We start from the raw sequence: 24,259 nt of genomic DNA, 5'->3' as shown, positions 1-24,259 counted from the left end.
TGCGCAAGCGTGAATATGCACCTGTGATGTCATCCTTCGCGCAGTTGGCCATTCTGACCAACGTAATCCGTACATACCAGTGGCCTCAACCCCTAAAAACACTCAGTACTGCATCCCATCGAGGTTAGACATTGTTTGCATTATTCACTGAATGTTGTTGCTTCTCCACTCCATTGTTGTCGTCATAAAAACCACTTGTCAGCAAGTCGTTGAAGAGATTTGACATTTGTGTGCACTAGACGCATCACTGGGAGGAGTCCCTCCTGCAATCAAGAATAGACACTGGTAGTAATGAGAGCACAAGTTCATGGCGCAGTAATCAAAACAAAAGTCGAGTAATCGAAGTGAAAGGAGTGAAAGTAAAAAGAGTGGGACGTGAAAAAAATGCCAATTTCTAGACACGGGAGTTATTCTGGATCGGAGAGTGATCGTGGAGGATCTGACAGCGAGGCTGAGGACAATCAGTCCTTGAAGTCTGGAAGTGTAAGGTCGGGATCGCGAAGTCACTCGAGATCGCGGAGTCATTCGCGTTCGAGATCGAATTCGGCATCGGGATCGGATCGGGTGAGGGATGACGAGGCTGAGGAAGCTAAATCCGGAGAGGAGGAACCCTCGGAGCCTGAGGAGGAGCCCGAGGGAGAGGAGCTGGACAGTGAGGAGGAGGAGGACGACGAGGACGAGAGACCCAGGAAAAAGAAGAAGAAGGACAGAATATGTGGATTTATCGATGATGAGGCTGAGGTTGACGATGACGTGGAGGATGATGAAGAGTGGGAGGAAGGGGCACAGGAGATTGGAATCGTTGGAAACGAGGTGGACGAGCTGGGGCCAACGGCTAGGGAAATTGAGGGTCGCAGACGCGGAACGAATCTGTGGGATTCACAGAAGGAGGATGAGATTGAGGAGTACTTGAGGAAGAAGTATGCCGATGAGTCCGTTGCTGCTAGACACTTCGGGGATGGCGGTGAGGATATGGGGGATGAGATAACGCAGCAGACACTCTTACCAGGAGTTAAAGAACCTAATTTGTGGATGGTAAAGTGTAGAATTGGCGAGGAAAAATCCACTGTTCTTCTGCTTATGCGTAAATTCTTAACTTATCAATTTACGAATGAACCACTGCAGATTAAATCTGTAGTGGCACCTGAGGGAGTCAAGGGTTACATATACATTGAGGCGTACAAGCAGCCCCACGTTAAAGCTGCTATTGAGAGCATTGGTAATCTCAGGATGGGCATTTGGAAGCAGCAGATGGTACCCATCAAGGAGATGACTGATGTGCTGAGAGTTGTCAAGGAGCAAACTGGCTTGAAGGCTAAACAGTGGGTCAGGCTTAAACGAGGAATTTACAAAGACGATATCGCACAGGTTGATTATGTGGATTTGGGACAGAATCAAGTTTATCTGAAGCTATTGCCGAGAATTGACTACACAAGACCTCGAGGGGCACTCCGAACAGCTCAATCTGAGAGCGAAGCGTTAAAACGCAAGAAGAAACGACGACCTCCAGCCAAACCATTCGATCCCGAGGCCATTCGTGCTATCGGAGGTGAAGTCACTAGTGACGGTGATTTCCTGATATTCGAGGGAAATCGATACAGTCGCAAAGGATTTTTGTACAAGAATTTTACGACCAGTGCGATAATCGCTGAGGGGGTGAAGCCAACCCTGTCGGAGCTCGAGAAGTTCGAGGAGGCACCAGAGGGTATTGACATCGAGCTCAGTGGAACAAATGGGGCTATTGGAAAAGATGATGTTGCTATTACCCACTCGTTCAGCACTGGGGACAATGTGGAGGTGTGCGAGGGAGAGTTGATGAATCTCCAGGGTAAAATCGTGTCGATCGATGGCAACATGATTATGGTACTGCCGAAGCACGAGGAGCTCAATGAGCCCCTGGAGTTCCAGGCGAATGAGCTGAGAAAGTACTTCAAAATGGGTGATCACGTGAAAGTCGTGGCTGGGCGGTACGAGGGTGACACTGGGCTAATTGTCAGAGTTGAGCAGAATCGTGTGGTTCTATTCTCAGATCTATCGATGCACGAACTCGAAGTACTACCCAGGGATCTTCAGCTGTGCTCAGACGTGGCCACTGGTGTCGACAGGCTTGGACAATTTCAGTGGGGAGATCTGGTGGATGTTGATAAGCAAACTGTCGGTGTAATTGTACGTCTTGAGCGTGAGAATTTCCACGTACTACAGAATGACGGTAAAGTTGTGCAAAAGAGGCCCCAGGAATTAACAAAACGACGAGAAAACCGCAATACATTTGCCCTGGATCATCAGCAGAATGAAATACGTAAAAAAGATATTGTTAAGGTCGTGGATGGACCACACACCGGTAGAGATGGTGAGATTAAACATCTCTACCGTAGTTTTGCATTTGTACATTCACGAATGTACGTGGATAACGGTGGTATATTCGTTTGTAAAACGCGATATCTGCAACTGGCTGGTGGTACCAAAGCTGTTTCTGCTGTTTCACCGATGTCGGGATCGATGTCACCGAGGATAAGCTCGCCCATGCATCCGAGCGGTGGTTTTGGGAGAGGTGGGGGAGGAGGAAGAGGTCGTGGCCGAGGCGCTGGTCCGCGTCGTGATCGCGAGCTCATTGGAACGACGATTAAAATCACTGGTGGCCCATACAAAGGGAACGTTGGAATTGTCATTGATGCTACTGAGAGCACAGTCAGAGTAGAGCTTCATTCAACATGCCAAACAATCTCCGTTGACAGATCGCACATTGCGAACATCGGAGTACCAACCAAAGACGGGGGTTTCAGCTCGTACAGCAGAACACCGGCTTATTCGAGTGGAGGGCAGACCCCCATGTACGGAAGGGACGGCTCCAAGACCCCCATGCACGGATCTCAGACCCCGATGTACGAGAATGGCTCGAGAACACCTCATTATGGTTCTATGACACCTTCTCACGACGGCTCAAGGACACCAGGACAGTCTGGCGCGTGGGATCCAACGGTTACCAATACTCCAGCGAGAAACAATGATTTCGACAGTTACAGTATAGAGGACGGTGGCTCACCAGGTTATGCCCCCGGGTATCCATCGACTGGAGGACCTTTTACTCCACAAACCCCTGGAACAATGTACGGATCCGAGCAGAGCTACAGTCCTTATCAACCCAGTCCAAGTCCTGTTGCCAGTGCCACAGCAAGTCCCAGTCCTGCTGGATACGTTGCCACACCATCTCCATCGGGTACTGGTTACACCACCAGCCCCCATGGTGTCTTTCCATCACCCTCGCCCATAGGCTACAGCCCCATGACCCCTGGCGCCGGTGGAAGCCCTTACAATCCACAGACACCTGGAGCTGGATTGGATACTGGAATTGGTGGAGGACTCATGGGGAATAATGAATGGCACACTGTGGACATTGAAGTGAGAATCAGAGATTCACATCAAGATCCAGCCCTCGCTGGACAACAGGGTGTCATCCGTGGCATATCTGTAAGTCATTATTTCTTACTCTCAGGACTATAGACTAAATTATTGGCATATTAATTCGCACAATGAATTTATATTTATTCATGCTCTAGGGTGGTATGTGCGCTGTATTCCTGCCAGCTGAAGATCGCGTGGTGAATCTGGTTTGCGAGCAACTGGAGCCAGTGGTACCCACTCATGGTGATCGAGTGAAGGTAGTACTCGGTGAGGAACGTGAGGCTGTTGGCACTCTTCTGTCGATTGACACGCAGGAGGGTGTCGTCAAACTCACCACCGGAGAACTCAAGATGTTGCAGCTGAGGTATCTCTGCAAAATGAAGACCCCGGCTTAGATATACGTTCATACCTTTTTGTCATTCCTGGGGTTTTTTAAAAACATAGATACTTTATTTTACACTGGAGAAAAGATATTTCATTCTCTCACGAAGGTTTGTTTGAACCTTATAAACTGTTTCTTAATAATTGTCGAGAGTCAAACTGTGAAAGTCAAGCGTAAATTCGAAATTTCTAGTCAATTCAAAACAATTGGATAAAAAAAATTTTTTATTTCTAATTACGTTTGTTATTAGTGTAATAGTCTCGATTATTTCAACAGGGGATAGTCTTATCGTAATGAAATTTTTTTTTTATGGATTATTAATTTGGTTCAATCATAACTGGTTCGAGAGAAAATTTTTTCCTCGGTGTACACTTACAGTTATTACCCGTAATACTTTGAACCATAGCTTTATGAATAAGTGTGATCCACCTTGTATTTTATTAGTCAATAAATACTAGAGAATCTATACAATAAAATTTTTTTAAAAATCGCATTTAAAACCCAACAACGAAGATAATAATAAATAACTATAAGAAGATATAATAATAATAACTATCAAGGGGAATAGAAATACTAGAATTCCCTGTGAAATTCTCAATTATGGAAGTAATTATATGGATAATTAACTTTTATCCATTACATTTTACTTCCACACATTTTTATTTCTCAGACCTGATACTCACAAAAATTTTTCATTCAAAATAAAATTCTAAACGGATTACAATGACAATACTATCGTGCCGATAATCTCTTGATGACAGTGAAAAATTTTCCCCGGCAATCAGCTGATGGCTGTCATAACCTGTCGAACAGTAGTCAAACCACAACAATAACAAGTGCTGGAGAAATGGGAGCTAGAATATTCCTCCGTACCTGGAGGCTCTTCACCCATGAGCGGCGGTCCCGAAGTCTCTCGTACCTTGGAGTAGGTGTCCTGGCATCAGGTGTTGCCTGGTATCACGGCATAAGAGAAGCCTCAGCCGCCCGGAATCAGCTGGACACCTCTCGCTTCATGGCAGATCCCGTCACTCCTACCGGGGATTTGTCAAAATCCCCAGGTGACATGAAGACAAAAATGGAATTGTTAATCCTTAAAATCCAATCCGATTTTTGCCGATCCCTTGAGTCCGTCGAGGACGGGACAAAATTCAAGGTCGACAAATGGTCCAGGAAGGAGGGTGGAGGAGGAATAACGTGTGTCCTCCAGGAGGGAACAGTTTTCGAAAAAGCGGGGGTCAATATATCGGTTGTCTCGGGACAACTTCCACCAGGTGAATTATTTACTGTTATTATTTATTATTATTTATTATTATATATATTATTATTATTGTTCATCAGGCTCGTCCCGATGGAATTTAAAATCCTCCCTTAGTATAAAAGTAAACTAGATACATTTATTTCGTATCTGAATTGAATAAATTTGTGTTTTTCCCTGATGACCTTCGTAAAACATAATGCACAGTTAAACGTTGACTCAACAAACCAGGTGCTGTGAGACAGATGCGTGCGAGGGGAAAGGAATTGGACGAGGGATCGCTTCCGTTCTTCGCAGCAGGAGTAAGTGCTGTGATTCACCCGAGGAACCCAATGGTCCCCACAATTCACTTCAATTACCGATACTTCGAAGTAACAAATAAAAACGGTTCGGTACAGTGGTGGTTCGGTGGTGGAACTGACCTGACCCCTTATTACCTGAATGAGGAGGACGCCAGGCACTTCCACAGGACCCTCAAAGACGCCTGCGACCAGCACGACCCGAGTTACTACAGTAAATTTAAGGACTGGTGTGATAATTACTTCGTGATCGAGCACAGAGGTGAGAGGAGGGGCCTCGGGGGCATCTTCTTCGATGATCTGGACAGCCCGAACCAGGAGAACGCGTTTCAATTCGTTAAATCTTGCGCAGAAGCTGTTATTCCGTCTTATATTCCACTTGTAAAGAAACACAAAGATGATGGGTATGGCTACGCCGAGAGACAGTGGCAGCTGCTCAGGAGAGGACGATATGTCGAATTCAATCTGATTTACGATCGTGGAACCAAATTCGGGCTTTACACACCTGGTGCACGGTATGAGAGCATTCTCATGTCATTACCGTTGACAGCCAGGTGGGAATACATGCATCAACCCAGTGCTGACTCTAAGGAGGGAAAACTCATGGAAGTACTAAAGGTGCCTAGGGACTGGTTGAATCTACAGGGTAAATAGATTTATTTGTACAGAGCGATTTGTTTTTTTTATTGGATCCTATATTTTGGAATAAATGGCATTTCGTATTGTCGATTGTTTTTTCCTTCGACGAAATATAATCAGTGAGGTGTCGGAAGGAAATTTAAAAAATCAAGTCAGAAAATTAATTTCTTCATCTTTTATTAAATCCTTTAATGTTCAAACGAACGTTATATTTGGTACAAATGATTGTCAGTTAACAATATAAAAATTAAAGATTGTCATTTACTTTGAACTTTTCTTCTCACTGCGATTGTTGTAACACTAATGGATTACCTCCCTTGTATTATTTTTATAAACGTATTCAATGAAGAGCACTTCGGAAAGTTTATAATCCCTATCAATATAACTCTTCTCATTAATAACAGAACATTAAACTTTACTCTTGTCTTGATGCTTTGGTGCTCAGACGTATAGAAATATAAATCTTTCACGCCTGCGAAGGTACGGAACATTCATAATCACATCTCATTTTCGTAATGTTTATAATCACAGTCATTTACTGACTATTCAACTGAACAAAAATCTCCTCGTAGATCAAAATAAATAAAAATCTCTCTCTTTATTTCCAACTAAAACTTAAACCTTAAACACTGCCTCCACAATGTCAAATTCATACCCTGTAATAATGCCTTGCAAATTTTCTCCAAAAATATATCTCTGACCCTCACATTTAGCCCAGAGAGTTACTGGAGCTACTCAAAGAGATCTCCAAGGCCTCCATTCTCTTCCTCAACTTTTCAAAAATCTTATCATTCTCGAATTTTCCGCCGGATTCATTGGAAGCCCTTTCGTTCCCCTCATTTTTCGGAGAGCTGTAATTTTCCTCCTTCTCTAGACAGTCATTATCCTCCTCATCACTTTCTTCCAGATCGAAAAACTCTGGCCAGTAATCCAATTCCTCTCTTGATTTGAGAGTATCTTGAGATCTCTGCGATTCTGCAGTTTCCTCAGAAGAATGATCCTCAGAGTTGTTCTCAACCCAACCCACAGGTATTCTCCTCCTTCTCTCATCTCGCTCCTGATCATTGAAATTGTAATGCCTCGCCGAAGTGGCATCTTCTACAACTCGTAAATTCGCGTTGGGATCCCACCTGGGCGTGACGTGGTGCTTTTTCGACAAGAGTTTAACGATCTCACTGTGACTGACGAACCTGTCCAGCAGGTGTTTAGGGCCATACCAAGCCTCATTCTCAAGGCAATACTGCATGAACTCCCTCCAGCAGTCATCATGCTCAAGAATCATGGGATTCCCAACGACAATCAGCAGAGCCTTAGCCCTGGTAACAGCCACATTGAATCTCTTAGGATTTGATAGAAACCCAATATGAATCTTACCTCCTGTGCCTCGATAGAGAACCGACCTGACAGTAGAGATGATGATTATATCTTTCTCCTGGCCCTGAAATATCTCCACAGTTCCCACCGGCAGATCCTTGATGCCATTCGCCTCGAGGGCCTCCACGATCTTCGCCTTCTGCAGTTTGTAAGGCGTCAGGATTCCAATTTCACTTTTCTCGACGACTCTGCCCCCCAGATTACTCCCAATGAGTTTTTTCACGTAATTCACAATAATGCGCACCTCGGCGGGGTTGTAGACACTTGGTGAGTACTTCTCTCTCATTTCGTCGCCTTTGACAGCGTGAAATATCACAGGAAAGTTCTTTTTGGGGAGATAGAACCAATCAGCAGCGCGCCTCGTGTGACTTCCACCACAGGCAACCAATTCTCCATCGTAGAAGAGTTTATTGGGGATATGGAGAATCGCCGGATGACATCTGTAATTCTTCACGAGTTTAGTAACGTAATTGGGGTCGTAACCGGTTTCCGAATGTTTGTAAGGTCCCCAGGACATGAGTCTCTCCAGCATCGACTTGGAGAGGATGGGTTCAGCAAGTCGAGAATGGCAGCATGGTCCCAGTTGCTTAGGATCACCAGCTATTATTACTTGACCACGGATATAATCATTCAGCTGTACTTTGTTACCACACATTGTCAGAAGGGGGATCAGGGTCTGAGGCTCTGATGCCTGGCCTGCCTCGTCGATAAAGAGATACGAAAAGTGATTCTCCTTCAGCTCGTAGTTGTAGACTCTCATCGCAGTCGATAGGGTTACGATAACTATTTTCTTTGTAAGAAAGACGCTTTTAGCGAGGAAAACTGCCTCATCCGAAGCGAGGTTTGAGGCACCTTTTATCGAGTCGTGGACGTCGTCGATACTCCTTGAGGCACTGTACAGACGGTATAATGCGTTCTCTGGGATTACCTCTGGTGTATGGCGCAGCAACTTTAGAGCAATCTCGTCTGCTGCTGAGTTGGAGGGTGTGCAGATGAGCACTCGGGTTGAGGAGTCGCGTTTGTAAATCTGAAGAATTGCCTCGATGAGGGTTGAGGTCTTCCCTGTTCCTGGGGGGCCGAAGAGAATGTATGGATCTGGCTTGGAATTTTTTGAGAGAATATTGATAATTGCCTGCTGCTGCTCTGGATTATCTTCGATGGTCTTGTTCACCCAGGAGAGTTTCCTAGAAATCGGGGAGTTGCATTTTCAGGGGATGTTTGATGTACTTGGAGAGTTTTAAGAGAATCTAGAAGATTTTTTGATCTTTTAGAACCTTTTTTGTGGAGAAGACTGGAGGAGGCAGACGTAAAAACCAGTGCAAGTGACTGGATAGCCTTTCGGTTGTAATTAAAAAAAATCTTCCCCCATCTCCTCTAGATGCTGAATAACGTATTGCTGATCTATTTTTAATGCTTGTAACTTTAATTGCTAATGAAAGAAAAGTTACTTACTCAATCTTTTGATTATTGTATTCTCTGCCAATCGGGAATACCATGCGCATGAGATTGAATTGTTCCATTTTATCAAGTACAAAATTAAGATTGGACATCTCCCAGTCCGACCAACGAAAAGATATATTATACAATTGTTCAGGAGTAAATTTTTGAGCGAGCCTGAAACGATAAAAACTTGTATAGCTTTTGTCCAGCGTAAAATAGTTAAAAAAACCCATAATATTGAGCGGATAAAAATAACACGTAAAATTTGTTGGTAAACGTGGAGAAACATACAAAAGATCATTTAATTTCTCTGATGAATTATTCTCTACACATGTAGCTTCGGACTTACCTATTGTCCACGCTAACTGAGATGTAATCTCGCCCCACGTATTGTATCTCTCCAACTACCTGCTGCATGTCATTCACTGGAGTGATGTCGACCTTATCCCTTACTCGAAGGGAAGGTCTGTCCTCCGACAAGCCAGGCACATAAATGACGAACTCTCCTCTCCTTATCACTGATTTTTGGAGTTTCTGTCCGTAGAGAGAATAACTCTTGCACTCGACGATCCCCTGATACTGCTCCAGGTACAACATCAATTTCCAGAGGTACCAGTATATTTTCCGATCAATGTCTCTGAATGAGGAGAGACCTTTGAGCACCGTTAAATACTGCTGGCAGGTTTTCGAGTATGTTTCTGAATTTTTGAGACCATTTTCGAGGACTATGTAGAGCTCGGTAGGTAACACAGGGGTTTTGTTCGACCAGGACTGAGCCTTTTCAATTCTACAATGATCCAATGAAGGAATAGAAATTATCATTTATTGAAAATACATGTTATCGAAAATATACTGAATATATTATAACCCATATTGTGGATAGAACCAGGAGTCAAAGGGGAAGTGAGAGAAGTGGCAATTTACGTTTTTGTTGAACGTCGATTGAGACGGCGATTCTTAAAAATTTTCTGCCGAGCAGCAGTTGACACCGGGTGTTTTCGCCCCGTAGATGATATAAGAAAGTATGCGGGGAATTTAAGAATTAAAAATAAAAAAATCACCGTCATCCGAACATCAACCAAAAATCAGGGATCGATACTTTCCGCTATAGTTCCCATTGACTTCTCAATTTTTGGTGAATTACATTTTTGTGAACTTATTCTTTATAATACTAAAAAAAAATATTTGAAAAGATATTAAATCGACCGGTATCCGGATCGATTGTAAATAGCGAAGCGATAATCTGAAATTGAAGTCTTTGTTAAATTCCGTGGATGAAGACTTGGATATATTTTTACACGGAAATATATTTTGTACAGTTATCTGAGAATTTTTATGACTCACAGAAGGGAAGGAAAACAAATTACTCTGGGAGCCCAAGTTTTGAGAAATTACCGAGTAATTGAAATATCCGAGGGACTAGAGCCTGTGAAAAAGATGACAAAATGACGCCACAGGTTTGGGGACCAAGAGAATAGTAAAAAGAGTCCGTGAGGATTCCGGGGTTTCCAGGATTACAGCAACAGGAGAGCAATAAAATGTCGGGCAAAAGGATTCTGAGAACGGGAACATGTGCAGAGAACTGAAATGTCTCGAACAAGATTCCTAGGAAGATATGCTGCATGTCGTCACACAGTTGAAAAGTCAAATTTGGAGCTGTGCAGTTCAAAAAGCAAAACAACGATGAAAATTCCGGTAATTTAATATGAAATAAAACCCCTAATCTCGAAATACAAACAAACTCTTAAAAAATGTGCTCGCATTAAATGTCCTCTCAAATTTGAATAAGAAATTGTATCATTTGAAAATCACTATCACGAAAATTCTGGAAAATTCCTAGAAAAATAAAAAATTTAATAATTTTGTTCCTGAACATTTGCTAAATTCTCACTCACTCTCACGGAAAAATTCAACTCATTCCCTTGAATTCCGCAAAAATCAAATCCATAACCCCCAATATCTCAAAAAATTCCCTCCCCTGTCCCTCACGTCACAAAAAAACCGCCCCACAAACACTTACGTGTCTTTCCGGCTCAACACCGCAATCGTCGTCTTCAAGTCCATCCTGCTGTATCGCAATAACCCCGAAAAACGCACGTGTACGTGCAGCGATCAAAAACAACAAAGCGATAAAAAAGAAAAAGCAACTCTAACATCCGAACGTTGATTCTACGAAAGTCGTCTCCATGGACTCGCTGGAGCTCATCGAGCCCTCAAAACATCCGATAAATCTGCAAACGAATATAATCTCATGTTAATCAAGAGGTGCCCATGAAGGGGAAAACGGGTAAAACTCTGGTATAAAAAGTCTATATAACAACGAGTAACCGAGGAACAGCTGGCAACAGGGCGTCCGCTGGTGTTGAATATGAGAAACTAAAATGGACGTCCAACGGTCGCTGGTATTCGCCAATGGCAAGAAAATACACAAGAGAGAGAAGAGTAGGTATTGATATGAAAATAAGAATGAGACAGATAGGTAGTGGTTGACGGCGATGATGGCAATGGGGGCCAGCTGTTTGTTTTGTTTTCGGGCATGAGATTCACGTGACGCCGGTGGTGGCTGACGGCAGCGCGCACCAACTCCCATCTGTTCATCATTCCCATTGGCCCCACCAACTGCACTCCACGACAAATCCACCAATCCAATCCACCGTACCATTTTATAACTCCTCGTACTACGGTGCAGAAACATTTGACATCGATAAATGCGTGAGAGTACTCGTGAAGTGCGGAGGTGCCAGGCTGTCGTTCGTTCGTCGGCTCCTCGTCGTCGTCGTCGCGGTGCCCCGTTGCCGTGTTCGTCGCCGTCGGTCAGTTTATTATTATCACAAATAATTTCACCCTCCTTCTCCAAGTATACACTCCAATTTCCCAAAAATTCCCTGAATCCTTATCGGAGTATTTGGGAGGGGGTAATGGTGAGCCGATGGGAAGAAAAAAAAACAAAATATTACATGGAAAATAGAGAAAACTAACCGACAGTTTCATGCGAACGTAACAAAGGATTCTCGAGAGCCCCTCGCTCTTACCAACTTTATACATGTGTATTTAGTTTAGAGAAAGCCAGGGCTGCGGTCGCACGTTTCAGGGGGAGGGGGGTAACTATAAATAGACCAGTGTTTTTGTAAATATTTTGATGGATTTTTGTTTTCGTACGTTGATAAAAGTCAAGTAAGTATCGTTGGAATTTTGGGACGCGTGAAAATACCTTAGGTGAAATAGAGCGTGCAATTTTACAGCGACAAGTGAATATAACAGAATCAGCTACTCCCATTTGAGTTTGACGACTCTTGTGTCGGGTGGGGATTAAAAATAAAATCGCCAACAAGCCCGTTATCGTGTGCGTTTGGCTCAAAACATGGCACTCGTGACGAGTTAAATTTAAAGGGAATTATCAGGCGGTGATGCATTGTTTTGTGGATAAGAGAGAACGATTGCGCGATATAAATAAAGTCACTCGTATCGGATGGAAATGTCCAAAAATTTGACAGGCCACTGCGCCCGGTGGCTGATAGCGGAAAAGGGGGGTAAAGGGGGTCGAGGGAGGGGGCTCACAGAGTTTAGGTAGCAACAGTGGAGTTCGAAAGAGTTCCTCCGCGCATACATACTCATGACAGAAAAAAAAAGGACGAATACGATGGAAGTAAGAAGTATAAAAAAAAAATAACACGCTGAGCACGCACACACGCCTACACCACGGAACGCGCCATCGCACATATGACGGCTTCTCGGAGCGCAACTCAAACCCAAAGTCCGTGCACCTCGATTCGTTCATTTCAATTGGCATTTCCCCTCGGTTCATACGGTGATAAAATCCCAACCGCTCGAGTCGACCCATCGAAAATATGAGTATCAAGGGGAGACCGAACAATCGGACAATTGAGATCATCGGATCATGGAGAATGCTATTGGATCGGGGAATGGAGAGTGCAGAGAAATTGAAAATACTCCGAGTGAAAACGGCGCGATGGGTGGTGGGGGTTGTGAGGGGTGAGGGGTGAAGAGGTAGATGTAGAGGTGGAGGTAGAGGTTCATCCGCGATCGGTGACAGTCACGAGGGTATGACGCAAAGTGACCTCGTATTTTTTATACGTACCATTAGCATTTTGAATTATTTTTTCCCGTCGGCTCTCCAGGCATTTTGAAAAATTTAATGAATGGGGGTGGCGGGATGTTTAGCGGGCTTCTTCTTGTGGAGTTTTGGTGGGGAGGGAGGGAGTTTGCCGGGAACAAAGGGAGAAAAGGGCGATGTTGTGTGGTTGGTGAACGGTTGGTGTATATACAGTGGGATGTCCGTGAGGTGGAAATGTGCGCGGGAACGGCTGATGCGCGTCATCGATAGCGCCCCGTACCCGTACCGCGCACAACCAAAACCTCTGGATCTTCCCTCTCTCTTGCTCTTCTTTTTTTTAATTCCCCTCTCTCTCTCTGCGCCCTCCAACTCCAACCCACTAGTTTCCCACTCCTTTGTGTGAGTTGTGTTGGGCTTTAGTGCGTACGTGTGAGGTGTTTTTCAGTCGTCTCTTTGTGTGGAGAGCGTAGAGAGAGACTTTGACGTTTCTTTACTCGTTTGCAACGCGATGCCTGACACGTATACCATACATTATCTCAGTGTTCATTAGTCCGAGATCTCGTTTATTTTTGTTTATTTATTTTTCGTTTAGTACCTTTTATTCGTGATTTTTTTTTTTTATTGTCAGGGGGGGAAATTGCGCGCTGTGATTACGTGAAGTTTATTTTTATCCCCTGGGGCTTCGTCGATTTAAACCGTTCACCGACCATCGCCCGAATTATTTCGTAAAACCTTCGGACACACTGTTTCTAACTCGTAGCCATTGTTTTCATCCACAGAATGTCCATGTGTCACGTAGACTCGTGATCCAAGAAGTATTCAGGGATAAAGTTGAGGTGAAAATAACACATCGGGGAGCATCACTGGATAAATATTAATAATACAGTGGTCTAATGTGAATGTGAATTCAAGACGTCCACGCTAGTGTCTGTGTGTGAGAATTTTTTTATCATATTTTTTTCCTCGGAGTGAAAGTGAATGACTGATTTTTCGTTGACTTTTGTTGATATTCCCCGTGAGAATAACGTGATATTAACGGGACAAATCGTCGATCAAGAAGTGAGAATATTTTTTTTTTCTACTCGGTGGGGAAAACAAATCCCTTGTCCTCCCCCTTCGGGATTTTTGGGTGCGTTTTATTTCTCCTTTGGAGTTAACGTTGGCTGTGTACTGGATATCGCTCGTGCTTATTGTGTAGTGGTAGATCGTTGGAGCCGTTAACGGTTCGGGAATAACACAACGTCACGCAAGCGTACACAAACACACGCGTACGCTCCTCCGACTTTTTTTCCTCATTAAAGAAAACTAAATAAGTAATAAATCATTGTACAGAATTGGTAGGGCCCAGTACCCCTGTAAAACCAAAAGAATAATTATATACACCAGGGGACATGTGTGCTGGAGGATTTTGACTGTGCAGAGGTGTAAACAAACGTGTTTATCTTTTTTTTTTCTTCTGTTATTGTGCGCCGGCCGGCCGGCACGAAATAATCGAGGACAACCAGCTAGTTGAACCAGCAAAACGGCTGTTAACTCGCAACTTGGATTTATTAATCATAAGACAAAGTAACAGCCAGTGAAAACAAGCTGGAAATATGAGCATTGCTGCACTGCTGCAGGCCGCTGAGTACATTGAACGAAGAGAAAGAGGTGAGAGAATCGGGGCTTTCCCCCTCGGTGATCCATTGATATTCGTCACTCCACCCAACCTCGGGCTAATTGGATTGGGTCATACGGCTTTTCCTTCTATTTTAGAAGCTGAGCATGGATATGCATCGACTATGCCCGTTCCTGATGATCTTCGGACGATCACCAAGAGGCCAAAGACGAAAAAATCACAGGGTAGTCGGTAAGTAATCTATTTTTCATTGAATTATTTCATTAAACATTAGAATGTTTTCACTATTCTGTAATACCTTAATATATTCAATCTTCAATTATCCAATACAATACTCTCATTATCTCTAAGCACTGCAACATCATTAGTTGATAGTAATGACAGTGAATTCTATTTCGAGTTATCATCAGCATTCCTCCGATGCCTCAATATTTATTTATTATTTTCCTTTTGCCATTCCAGAACGACCCACAACGAGCTGGAAAAAAATAGGTGAGTCAACATCACAGTCTCTTACGATAATACCTGCCCCCTCCCCCTTCTCCTCTATCATCTGTTCTGTCCTCCCTCCTCGCCTTCAATCCAATGCAGTTTGCAAGTGGCCATTTGACCGTGAATTTAATCGGCCGGATTTCAGTCAGCCATTGCGTAACCGTTTTTTCGCGAATATTTTTTTCCCACTCCGCTCGTATCCTTTTTTTCTTATTACTTCACTTCAATTTTCACTGAGTACAAAGGGAGGGCTGAGTGGACACGAGTTGTTGAGTGGGTGAGGACTCCGGGGAAAGAGACTGTCCCGTCTCGTAATCATTTGAAATGCATTGAATTTTTAAGCGTACACTGGCCTCTGTGCTTCAACCCCAACACCAGGCATTTCCATCTTACGTGGATTTTCCGGGGGGAACGAATGAGAGGATGTAGACGGGAGATCGTTGAGAAATTCAAATCATTCGAGACGAGTAATCGAGACAATTGCGCACCGTAAATCAAATTCACTTGCGAAGTGCAATCACATCAACATGTCATTTCCTTAATTATTGATCTATTTTGAAGACTATCGATTTACGGTGGAACCTTTGACGGAAAAAAGGGCCTTACCACATCCCCCCATCCCCTGCAATCCGTAATTGTGATCAATCACAGGGAATGAAAAAAATTCAAGATATACCAATGACTGCCAGTTTATAAAAGAAATGTCAAAAGACTTTTTCCTCAGTCAATTAGATTTCCAACGATAAATATTTTTTAATACTTTTCCATAAAGTCTGTTGTCTTCAAGATCAATCAATAATAACTTGGCTAGTGAATTACTCATCTTTGTTTATATATGAGAGGCATGTGATAAAAGATTTAACAAATGGTTGAAAAGAGATAGATAGAAAATGCGGAAATTCCCGAGAACCGTGGACTCTAAACGTGAAAAACAAAGATGAGAAGGAAAAACCGGTGGATAAATATTACTCTGGGGCTGAGTATGAATTGGCCTATTTATAGAGAGCATCTGATAGGGGGGCATTAGGGTGATTTTGATATGAAATAATGAACTCTCCATTGGTATCGTATACAAGAGCCGAGGGTTGACTAGACGCGCCATCGAGCCGGTTACCTATCGTTCGTTGGGAGCTCACATAAACCCCCACACACACGTACATAATAGCCCCCCTTTCAAACATGGTACACGTATATACTGTATATAAAACTACCAAGCCACTGGCAGTTGAAGCCCGTTCACCTTGAGCCCTCTCGAGGACAGTGGAGCTCAATCCCCGAGGTTTCCGCTAGAAATCCCAAAAAACACACACACAACTCCCCCGCAACGTAAAAAAAAAAACATAATAATCAGCCCATCCGGCCCAATCAGTCTCATTAGTCTAATTTACTGGCGCAAGCGCTACTGACATCCCGTGGAAAAACAACAAGCTGATAAGCTGCACGACGTACATCACAACTTCGTTGTTGAAAATAAAAAATCTCGACAATGTGATTCTGCACTCGACGACCGAATGCTGAGTTTAAAGAATATATCCAATGTTTGTCTTTATGGAGGTCACTGGATATTTCGAATGAAATTCGAGGCGATCTGGTACAGATGGCAGAGTGCCATGCGTCGTGTGGCACATAACAAGTACCAGAGGAGAATACTTGGGGAATGAAAAAAAATATACTCACAACAAATCTCTTGGAAAAAGCCAGACCTGAGTTGAGGCAATGGGGTGAGGCAGGGATCTGTTTGTCATAATGATAATTCCAGCGAGAGGGAAAAGGGTCTGCGAGGATGGGGTAATGGTGGAAGTCATTGGGAGTCATTGGAAGTCATTGACATGACGGCTGCCAGATCGTACGAGGATTGACTCCCACGAGAGGCGGAGGTCGAGGAATCGAAAAATCGCGAGATCGCGAGATCGCGGAATCGCAGGATCGTGGGTTCGCGGAATCGCGGAATCGCGGGATCGCGGGATCGCGGAATCGCGGAACTGAGGGGTTGAGAGGGAATGAGGGAACAAGGGGTAGTCAAAGAGTCAAAGAGTCGAAGAGTCGTGGAGTCGTGGAGTCGTGGTGAACTAAAAAATGAAATGAGGAAAAAAATTTTTTATAAACAGAAGAGACAGAAAGAGTGGAGACGAGTTAGGCTGAGGGATGATGGCGGGGTGACGAGGAGAGAACGAGAGGAGTTGGTATAGGGTGGGGTAAAGGGATAGTAATCGATACGACGAACATTTCGTACGGTCGATACTCGGATACTCCCGCTAACTGGGCGCGCGGGTGTGGGGATCCCCTGGTGTTATGTAGAATACGTGACGTGGTGCCAACTATACCTCGCTCCTGTTTCACACCACTCTGCGTGACGATACGCTCTACAGTCTTTTCTCTTTGTTTTCTCCCATCCTCGGTACCCCCTTTTTTTTTCATTTTTTTTTCTCGCATCTCTTTTATGGAAACAAAAGTCAAACCGTGGAACCGTCGACGTGTCGACGTGGAAACTCATCTGCCGCCATTTTGTTATCTGTCAACGGATTTTGTTAATGCAACTGCCCTACCACCCACCCACCTCCCTCCTCCTCCTCCCCCTCTCACCCCTGACATCTCCCGTTGCATTCGCCCGATCTATCAATCCCCCACCGCTCCACCCACCACCCACCACCCGCTTCCTCGTCATTCCTCGTCTTTCCACTACCGCCAGGTTTTTTTTTTCAGGTATTTACGGGTTGGGGGGACAAAGGTCTCGGTGGATATATTTTTATTTTGTATTTTGTGTTTTGCACGAGTCGCGGGTTATTCTGCTCTCCACCCGGGTAAGGATAAACATGGGAGGACGGGGTGGAGATAGTGGAGAGTAGAGCGTCGGCCAAGAGCGCGATTATCGCGGCCAGAGCTTGGCAACGGTGCTGGGTGCATTGGCCGGCCATGAGTTAGATCGCTTCGACGCTCGTACTGTAAACAACCTCGTAACTTTGCCTTCTTATTTTCGCTTCGTTTCACGTCACTTGACGTATTACTGTCTGACATGGATATCCATTGAAAATAAATATTGAAAAAAATGGATTTCTCAAGGGGGAATTTATCTTTTAGTTTCGGATGGGTTTTCTGAGGGGGAAGGCTCGCTTCCTCCTGTGCAGTCGGAGGCATTCTAAGAACGATTGTTTCGTCGATTCATTGATTGCAGTGAGTCATTGATTTCTTTGTCCGTGACACTCTTCGATGGAGAAATGATATTCGTTGTGGGAAAAACGCGGGGACAAAGGCATTTTTATCTTTCGTTGAGACAATTTTTTCACCGGATTGGAGAGGATTTTCGGTGGATGGTTATGGTGTTGGGGGATTTGGGGAAACGGTTTTGGAATTTGTGTAACTATCTTCTGGGATATTTTCCTTTCGGATTTTTTAGAGGGGGTATTTAAATTTTAGGCAATAGTTGGATGTTCAATGATATTAAAATTTGCAGCATTGGAAATTCGCATGGATCTTGGAATTTATAATGAATTATTTTCATCAAATGAGACGGGCAAGAATTTTTTGAGATTAATATCCGAATAATTGACGAGAGGAGAATTTCAGAAATGGCGGTTTTAAATTCTCAATCTATTGTAAGAATTCCAAAATCTTCATTAAACATCACGATCAATTTTTTAAATAAATTTGTCAGCAAAATTCCCATTAAAAATGAATCTTATAATTCATACCAACAATTTTTTTCAATTCAGTCTGACTGCAATATTGGATTTTCCCAATGAGTTCAGACTCTTTAATACAATTAATTATTGTTTAAAAATCCTTGGAGCAGTTACATGAATTCCAAGAAATTTTCACTGCTGTAGATGAGAGGTATTATTAAAAGAAAAAAAATCTGAAGTCGAATGGACTGAGAGAGAAAAACGTAAAATCTTCTGTGCAGGCGGGCGCACCTCAGAAACTGCCTGGAAAAGTTGAAAGTACTTGTGCCTCTGGGGCCTGAAACGTCGAGGCACACCACCCTCGGTCTTCTCACCAAGGCCAAGCGATTTATCAAGGTCAGTAATGGTGGAGCAATTAGTTTGGTCGATGGGGATCACCGGATCTCTGGTTGAACAACAAATTCAATGATTATTATTTATTCACAGAGTCTTGAGGATAGGGAAAGAAAGCATTCGGCTCACAGAGAACAATTGTCACGTGAGCACAGATACCTCAGGCGAAGACTCGAGCAATTGACAAATCAAACGGGCCTCCATGGTTTGCGTGGTATACACGGCTTGGATAATATCCATGCATTAAGTACAAGTGCACCAGCGAGTACGTCATGCAGTCAAGCGGCTGCAGCAGCTGCATTACTCTCCAAGAGACGAAGTGTCTCCGAATGCTCGGTCACCACTGTCTCGTCCACGGGCTCAGCTGTGAGCTCCGGTAATTCCGACAGATCCACTGGCAGTCCATCCTCTGTTTCGGAATCAGGTTTGTCTTTATTATCAATTCTTTTTTTAAACAATGTCGACGTTTTATTCCAATGGACTTTTGATTTGTGGATTTTTGGATTTTGGATTTTTCAAAATCTCGAGCGAAGTGCCAAAGTGAGATAAATCGAATTCAATATCTTTCCTAATGATCGATTCTTCTTGAAAGCCATCGATTTTAGGAAAAAAATATTGAAGAACTTTTCTGTAGCTGATTAAATTTCTGACTGGCAAATCAATCATTAGGTGAATTATTACAAATTTGGTGTTATTACTGATATTTTATTTTTTATCAGAGATCAGTTGTTATTTTAATGATACAACAGAAAGCTATAAAAGTAGAGTTGTCTCATTTTGCCCTTGAAAAAAATGGTACCTAAATTACATGGCTTTATAAATTGGACGTCCTTCAAATAATGACCATTCTTTCCCCGAAGATGAAGTCGATGTGATTGGATACACGAGCAACCAGTCGGACACAGACGACCACAGCAGCATCCAGAGTAGCAGCGACAGTGGTGTTGCAATGTCGACTTCACGACTGACTCTCTCCGAAATGATGGACAATCTCTAGGTGCGTACCTTCCTTTCTCCGTCCACCAGAAATTATCCCAAAGTACTTACAAATAATTTACCCTTCAACAGACAAACATGTGAGGAGTTACATAACGAGGGAGCATTCCGGAGGATGTTGTATCGAGGATGGCGCAAAAATTAATTGGCTAAAATCAATGTCGAACCTACAAACTTTCATGCACGAGAACGGAAGAACATAAAAAAAAGAAAGAAACCAGTGGTTAAAAAGCTATAAAGCCATCCTGAGGATATGCTGGTCGAAACGAGAGAATTTCAGTAACAAATTAGCATCGCTCAATCCCGGTCATTAGAAAGAACGTTTGATAAATTGAGTTGACTAGAGTGAAAAATAAATGGACGAGGTCTTAGCGAATGGTACGGCAGCTATGAGAGACCCTCGGAGAAAATTAATCGTTTGGATTTGATGAATTGGCTGGCTCCCGAGAGCGTTGTCTGTAAATTAATTTAAATGTCTCACTTGTAAAAGTATTGTATATAAAAACAAAAAAGTGATGAGGGGTGAGTGGTCACGATTAACGTGATTATTGGTATGCATAGGAGGAATATGAAAGTGAGGAAGAGTACGGAATGGAGTGAATTTACGAGCGCCACTAGAATGACGTTTTAATCGTGGATTAATTTCCCAGGAAGATGAATAGGCAAACACACAAACAACATTAATGAAATCTAAACGATATTGGTGCGTTCTGCAGATTCACCCAGGAGGAATGCTAAAAAAAAAACAAAAAAAGCCCAAAAAAAAGATAATGGATGAATTTTCCGGATTTTTAATTTACTTTGTCCAGCACTATTAAATCTAGAAGCATAGAGAAAACAGAAGAAGCTTTGAATCGCGTCTAAAGCTTACTCGTAACTATTAATTTATTATTATTTTTCTTTATTGTCGATTTTACCAAAGGTATCCGACAAATATCCGTCAGTGAATTAAAACAAAGAAAGAAACAAAAAAAAAATATATATGTCTTAATTATTTTTCACTGATTTCTTTTGAAAAAAGAATGATGAAAAAAACACAATCATAAATTATTAACGCCACTATCTGCTCTCGAAGCTCGCGATTACCGTATCTTTTATACGTATGCACATAAATATATACACATATATTATGTACATTTCTTTCTGTTTATTATTATTTCTTTTCACTTTTATTCTACACCACAGAGGAAGAGAGAATTTTTTTTTTTACATCGTCCCCTTTCACATTTTCAGACAACACATTCGAGTGGGTCCATTGAGGCACAACTTAGGCGTGAATAACAAGAGATAAATTAACAAACAAAATGAACATTCAAGTGCTCTCATGAACGTTTAAACATACTTCGGTACGTGAAATAAAAAAGAATAGAAGGTAAAAATGGGAAAAAAAAATGATAAAAAGCGCAAGCTGCAAACGGGCAAATATGACACAGGGACGCGTGTACAAGCGCGTCACAAAATATTATTAAAAAGAAGAAAAAAATAAATAAAGTCACGTAAAAAAAAATGAAACCTGCGAGCATGTGGTGTTGCGGCACTTTAACAAAACTAAATGAAAAAAATTATCATATTATTAAGTATTAAATGAAGAAAAATGATAATATTATAAATGAAAGAGTACAAATTCTTTAAGTCCCTGTATCATGTGCAACCCGTGAGTTTAAAATGATGAAAAAAAAAAGAAGATAACAAGTATGAGCGAGGCGTCTGCCTACGGTGCTCCTATAGTAACGTTAACGTAATGCGAATGTGGAAAATTAACATTGAGATTGTGCGCGAGTGTCTGTTGATTAATTTGTGTGATTGTGGTAATATTAATGGAGAAAATTGCAAGGACAAGGGAGGGAAGAGCAGACGATAGGAGTGAAGATTGACATGTTGATACTGATAAGGATTGAATAAATTAAGGTAATGCTCGAGACTGATAAGAAACAAAAATGAAACGAGTGATCTCTTAAAAACAATTGGTTTAGGAAACACGAGATAAATTTGTGAGGGATAAGGATGTCGTATGTGATGACGAGGATGTCCTCTTTTTTGGTTCACCCCAGAAATCACATATTCTTTTGATTACATGACTGGATGAATATTTTTTCTCTTCTTTTCTTTTTTGTATGTCCGAAGTACGGTTTTTTTATGCCATTATTTCAGCTGCCAAGTGGCAAAGTGCATAAGGCGAATTAAACATTTTTATCAATTATCGATTTATCACGAAAATGATCAATTCGACGCGGAAACGTTGAACGACTTATTCGTAGCTCATTAATATCCCGAGACAAAAGATATTTCGATGTTTTCACTGATAATCGGTAGTTTTTTTTTTTAGATTCATCGGTTTTTAATGAAAATAGAATTTGAATTATTTAATTTTACCGCTTTGCTACTGATTTAACAGATTTATTTCGTTTCCTCCCTTTTTCGTTCGGAGTGAATGACTTGTGTGGCTGGATTGGAGTGAGAGTGACTTGATAACGTGCGAGGATGAAAATATGGCATTAAATGTACGGTTTATGCAGCAGTAATACGAATTGATGTAGTGCAAATGCGTTTTACAATGATTGAACCAACTCCTGCAGACAAAGTGAGAAAGTTTCTTGAGTTGTTGATCCACCGTTCGGTGTAATCATAAGTTCTTTTATCATGAACCATCGAAATAACAAAAAAAAAAAAAGAAATGAATAATGTGAACAGATAATGAAATCATCCCATCGCGTCCAACGCTGTCCGGTCTAATGTTAAGGATCACGCCCTTTCGATCAATAAAATCATCCGATTTATCAATTGTCTCGAAGGGACACAGACAACTGCTATTACGAGAATGACGAGGATATGGAGAACACAAAAATGATTTTGAAAATGAATAAAAAAAATAACAAATATGAATTAATTATAAAAATGGGTGTTATTTTTAGATGTCTATTAGATTATCAGAACCACATTAAAAAGAATAACAAAAATATACAAAAAAAATATATAAGAGATAAAATAAGTGAAAAGAAATGCTTCAACATTACAAAAAACAGTGGTATATACATACAAATAAAGAAAAAAGAAAAAAACATACTACTACCGTACTTGTAATAAGATTATAATTAATGAAAAATGGACGATCTAGAAGAGAAAAAAACTAAAAAGGAAAAAAAATATATATATATTAAATGAAGTTTGTTGAACGTAAATCTTTGCTGAAGCGAGGAGACAAATCTGTACGCGCACGTCTGCTCGGTGACTGTCCAATACTCATTGAGAGAATTCTTCAATTATTTATTACCGATGATTAATACAATCTCACGAAAATAAACATGAAAAAAAAACAAACGAAAGACTTGCTACATTTATATTCCCAAATTTGTATTCACTGTTGCGATTTTGACACACCGATCAGACTATTTGTACCTCTCGATTATTCCTCAATCGAATCAAACAGTTTTAACACCTCGAGAAATAACTTTCTGCTTTAATTGTTTAGAAATGCGTACTACAAACGGAAATTTTAATGAACGAAAATAAAAAAAAACATATGCAAAACAAAAAAAAACTAAAATTAAACTAAAATAAATACAATAATTGTAAGTATATTGGTATCCGTGGAGATACCGATTCCCGTGAAAATCGAGATACTAATACGGGGGCTCAGTCGAGCCTCTTGAGACGATTGAGATGTGTCAGGCCCTCACAATAATTCGATACAATAATGACAAACGGTGAAAACAACTTCAGAGTAAAAGTGCGGTCCTTTTCTCCGTTGCTGTTGAGCCAGATGTCATCCCTGAGCACTAAAATAAAAACCCTGCAATATGGCACACTCGAGAGCCCCCCGAAAGTCCTCACAAACATCCGAGAAAATTTATAAATTTTATCAGTCGATGGAGAGACGAAGCGCCGGAAGATGATGAGATCATTGTGAAAGACCAGCCCCGGCCCTAAGGAGCATTTAATCAATGGTAGACAATGTTTAGCGGATATTAAAGATAAAACTGGAGTGAACAAAAATTAAATAACTTAAAATAATAAATAAATAACTAAAAGGAAATGTAAGAAAAATGTTATATCCAGTTTGACGGCGATTGTCCAGGAGTACCGTACGTTTTAATATTAAAAATGGCAAATGGAAAACTAGATGAGAGCGGAATACCTTTGGAAATGAATAAAACAAATTATGATGTTATAGAATATTCGAACGGTAATTGACAGTTGTGTGGGATATGGATGGGAGAGATTAAAACAAATTAAAGTAAACGTGCAATTGAAACGTGTGCATGTTAATGATACCG

The 24,259-nt window shown here is 41.8% G+C and overlaps 4 protein-coding genes across 9 annotated transcripts; 3 read left to right on the top strand and 1 right to left on the bottom strand.

The window, feature by feature from the left end:
* Nucleotides 1-25: 25 nt before the first annotated feature.
* LOC105268509 (transcription elongation factor SPT5) lies at nucleotides 26-4,460 on the top strand. The gene is made up of 2 exons (XM_011308166.1): nucleotides 26-3,468; nucleotides 3,558-4,460. The coding sequence occupies exons 1-2, from the start codon at nucleotides 385-387 to the stop codon at nucleotides 3,795-3,797; spliced, it is 3,324 nt and encodes a 1,107-aa protein (XP_011306468.1). The 5' UTR covers nucleotides 26-384; the 3' UTR covers nucleotides 3,798-4,460.
* Nucleotides 4,461-4,532: 72 nt separating this feature from the next.
* On the top strand, nucleotides 4,533-6,248 carry Coprox (oxygen-dependent coproporphyrinogen-III oxidase). The gene is made up of 2 exons (XM_011308292.1): nucleotides 4,533-5,055; nucleotides 5,271-6,248. Exons 1-2 carry the CDS (start codon nucleotides 4,539-4,541, stop codon nucleotides 5,990-5,992), a joined length of 1,239 nt encoding a protein of 412 aa, XP_011306594.1. The 5' UTR covers nucleotides 4,533-4,538; the 3' UTR covers nucleotides 5,993-6,248.
* On the bottom strand, nucleotides 6,138-11,830 carry LOC105268647 (putative helicase mov-10-B.1). 4 transcript variants are annotated; one of them, XM_011308664.1, is made up of 5 exons: nucleotides 11,771-11,830; nucleotides 10,812-11,022; nucleotides 9,141-9,578; nucleotides 8,804-8,965; nucleotides 6,138-8,535 (listed from the first exon to the last, which is right to left on the bottom strand). In XM_011308664.1, exons 2-5 carry the CDS (start codon nucleotides 10,853-10,855, stop codon nucleotides 6,687-6,689), a joined length of 2,493 nt encoding a protein of 830 aa, XP_011306966.1. In that variant the 5' UTR covers nucleotides 10,856-11,022; nucleotides 11,771-11,830; the 3' UTR covers nucleotides 6,138-6,686. The 4 variants fall into 4 exon arrangements, with proteins under 4 accessions (XP_011306966.1, XP_011306888.1, XP_011306806.1 ...); XM_011308586.1 differs by lacking the exon at nucleotides 11,771-11,830 and adding an exon at nucleotides 11,113-11,250; XM_011308504.1 differs by lacking the exon at nucleotides 11,771-11,830 and adding an exon at nucleotides 11,120-11,250.
* Nucleotides 11,471-23,878, top strand: LOC105268874 (max dimerization protein 1). 3 transcript variants are annotated; one of them, XM_011308790.1, is made up of 8 exons: nucleotides 11,471-11,604; nucleotides 13,646-14,516; nucleotides 14,622-14,715; nucleotides 14,947-14,976; nucleotides 18,878-18,992; nucleotides 19,083-19,413; nucleotides 19,850-19,986; nucleotides 20,058-23,878. In XM_011308790.1, the coding sequence occupies exons 2-7, from the start codon at nucleotides 14,462-14,464 to the stop codon at nucleotides 19,984-19,986; spliced, it is 762 nt and encodes a 253-aa protein (XP_011307092.1). In that variant the 5' UTR covers nucleotides 11,471-11,604; nucleotides 13,646-14,461; the 3' UTR covers nucleotides 20,058-23,878. The 3 variants fall into 3 exon arrangements, with proteins under 3 accessions (XP_011307092.1, XP_011307170.1, XP_011307249.1); XM_011308868.1 differs by lacking the exon at nucleotides 11,471-11,604 and adding an exon at nucleotides 11,881-11,965 and having other exon boundaries at nucleotides 20,058-22,660; XM_011308947.1 differs by lacking the exon at nucleotides 11,471-11,604 and adding an exon at nucleotides 12,833-12,853.
* Nucleotides 23,879-24,259: the final 381 nt, after the last annotated feature.

This window comes from Fopius arisanus, unplaced genomic scaffold (assembly GCF_000806365.1).
Source record: "Fopius arisanus strain USDA-PBARC FA_bdor unplaced genomic scaffold, ASM80636v1 scaffold00001, whole genome shotgun sequence".
NCBI lineage: Eukaryota > Metazoa > Arthropoda > Insecta > Hymenoptera > Braconidae > Fopius > Fopius arisanus.
Note: the sequence above shows the minus strand (reverse complement) of the source record. Positions and strands in the feature narration are given on the sequence as shown.

Coding starts and splice junctions, on each gene's coding strand:
- LOC105268509 (XM_011308166.1), top strand. CDS start 385: ATGCCAATTTCTAGACACGGGAGTTATTCTGGATCGGAGAGTGATCGT. Junction 3,469..3,557: donor GTGTCATCCGTGGCATATCT/GTAAGTCATTAT, acceptor TTCATGCTCTAG/GGTGGTATGTGCGCTGTATT.
- Coprox (XM_011308292.1), top strand. CDS start 4,539: ATGACAGTGAAAAATTTTCCCCGGCAATCAGCTGATGGCTGTCATAAC. Junction 5,056..5,270: donor CTCGGGACAACTTCCACCAG/GTGAATTATTTA, acceptor TCAACAAACCAG/GTGCTGTGAGACAGATGCGT.
- LOC105268647 (XM_011308664.1), bottom strand. CDS start 10,855: ATGGACTTGAAGACGACGATTGCGGTGTTGAGCCGGAAAGACAC. Junction 8,966..9,140: donor TCAGTTAGCGTGGACAATAG/GTAAGTCCGAAG, acceptor TTATCGTTTCAG/GCTCGCTCAAAAATTTACTC. Junction 8,536..8,803: donor TACAATAATCAAAAGATTGA/GTAAGTAACTTT, acceptor CCCGATTTCTAG/GAAACTCTCCTGGGTGAACA.
- LOC105268874 (XM_011308790.1), top strand. CDS start 14,462: ATGAGCATTGCTGCACTGCTGCAGGCCGCTGAGTACATTGAACGAAGA. Junction 14,716..14,946: donor AAAAAATCACAGGGTAGTCG/GTAAGTAATCTA, acceptor TTGCCATTCCAG/AACGACCCACAACGAGCTGG. Junction 19,414..19,849: donor ATCCTCTGTTTCGGAATCAG/GTTTGTCTTTAT, acceptor CTTTCCCCGAAG/ATGAAGTCGATGTGATTGGA.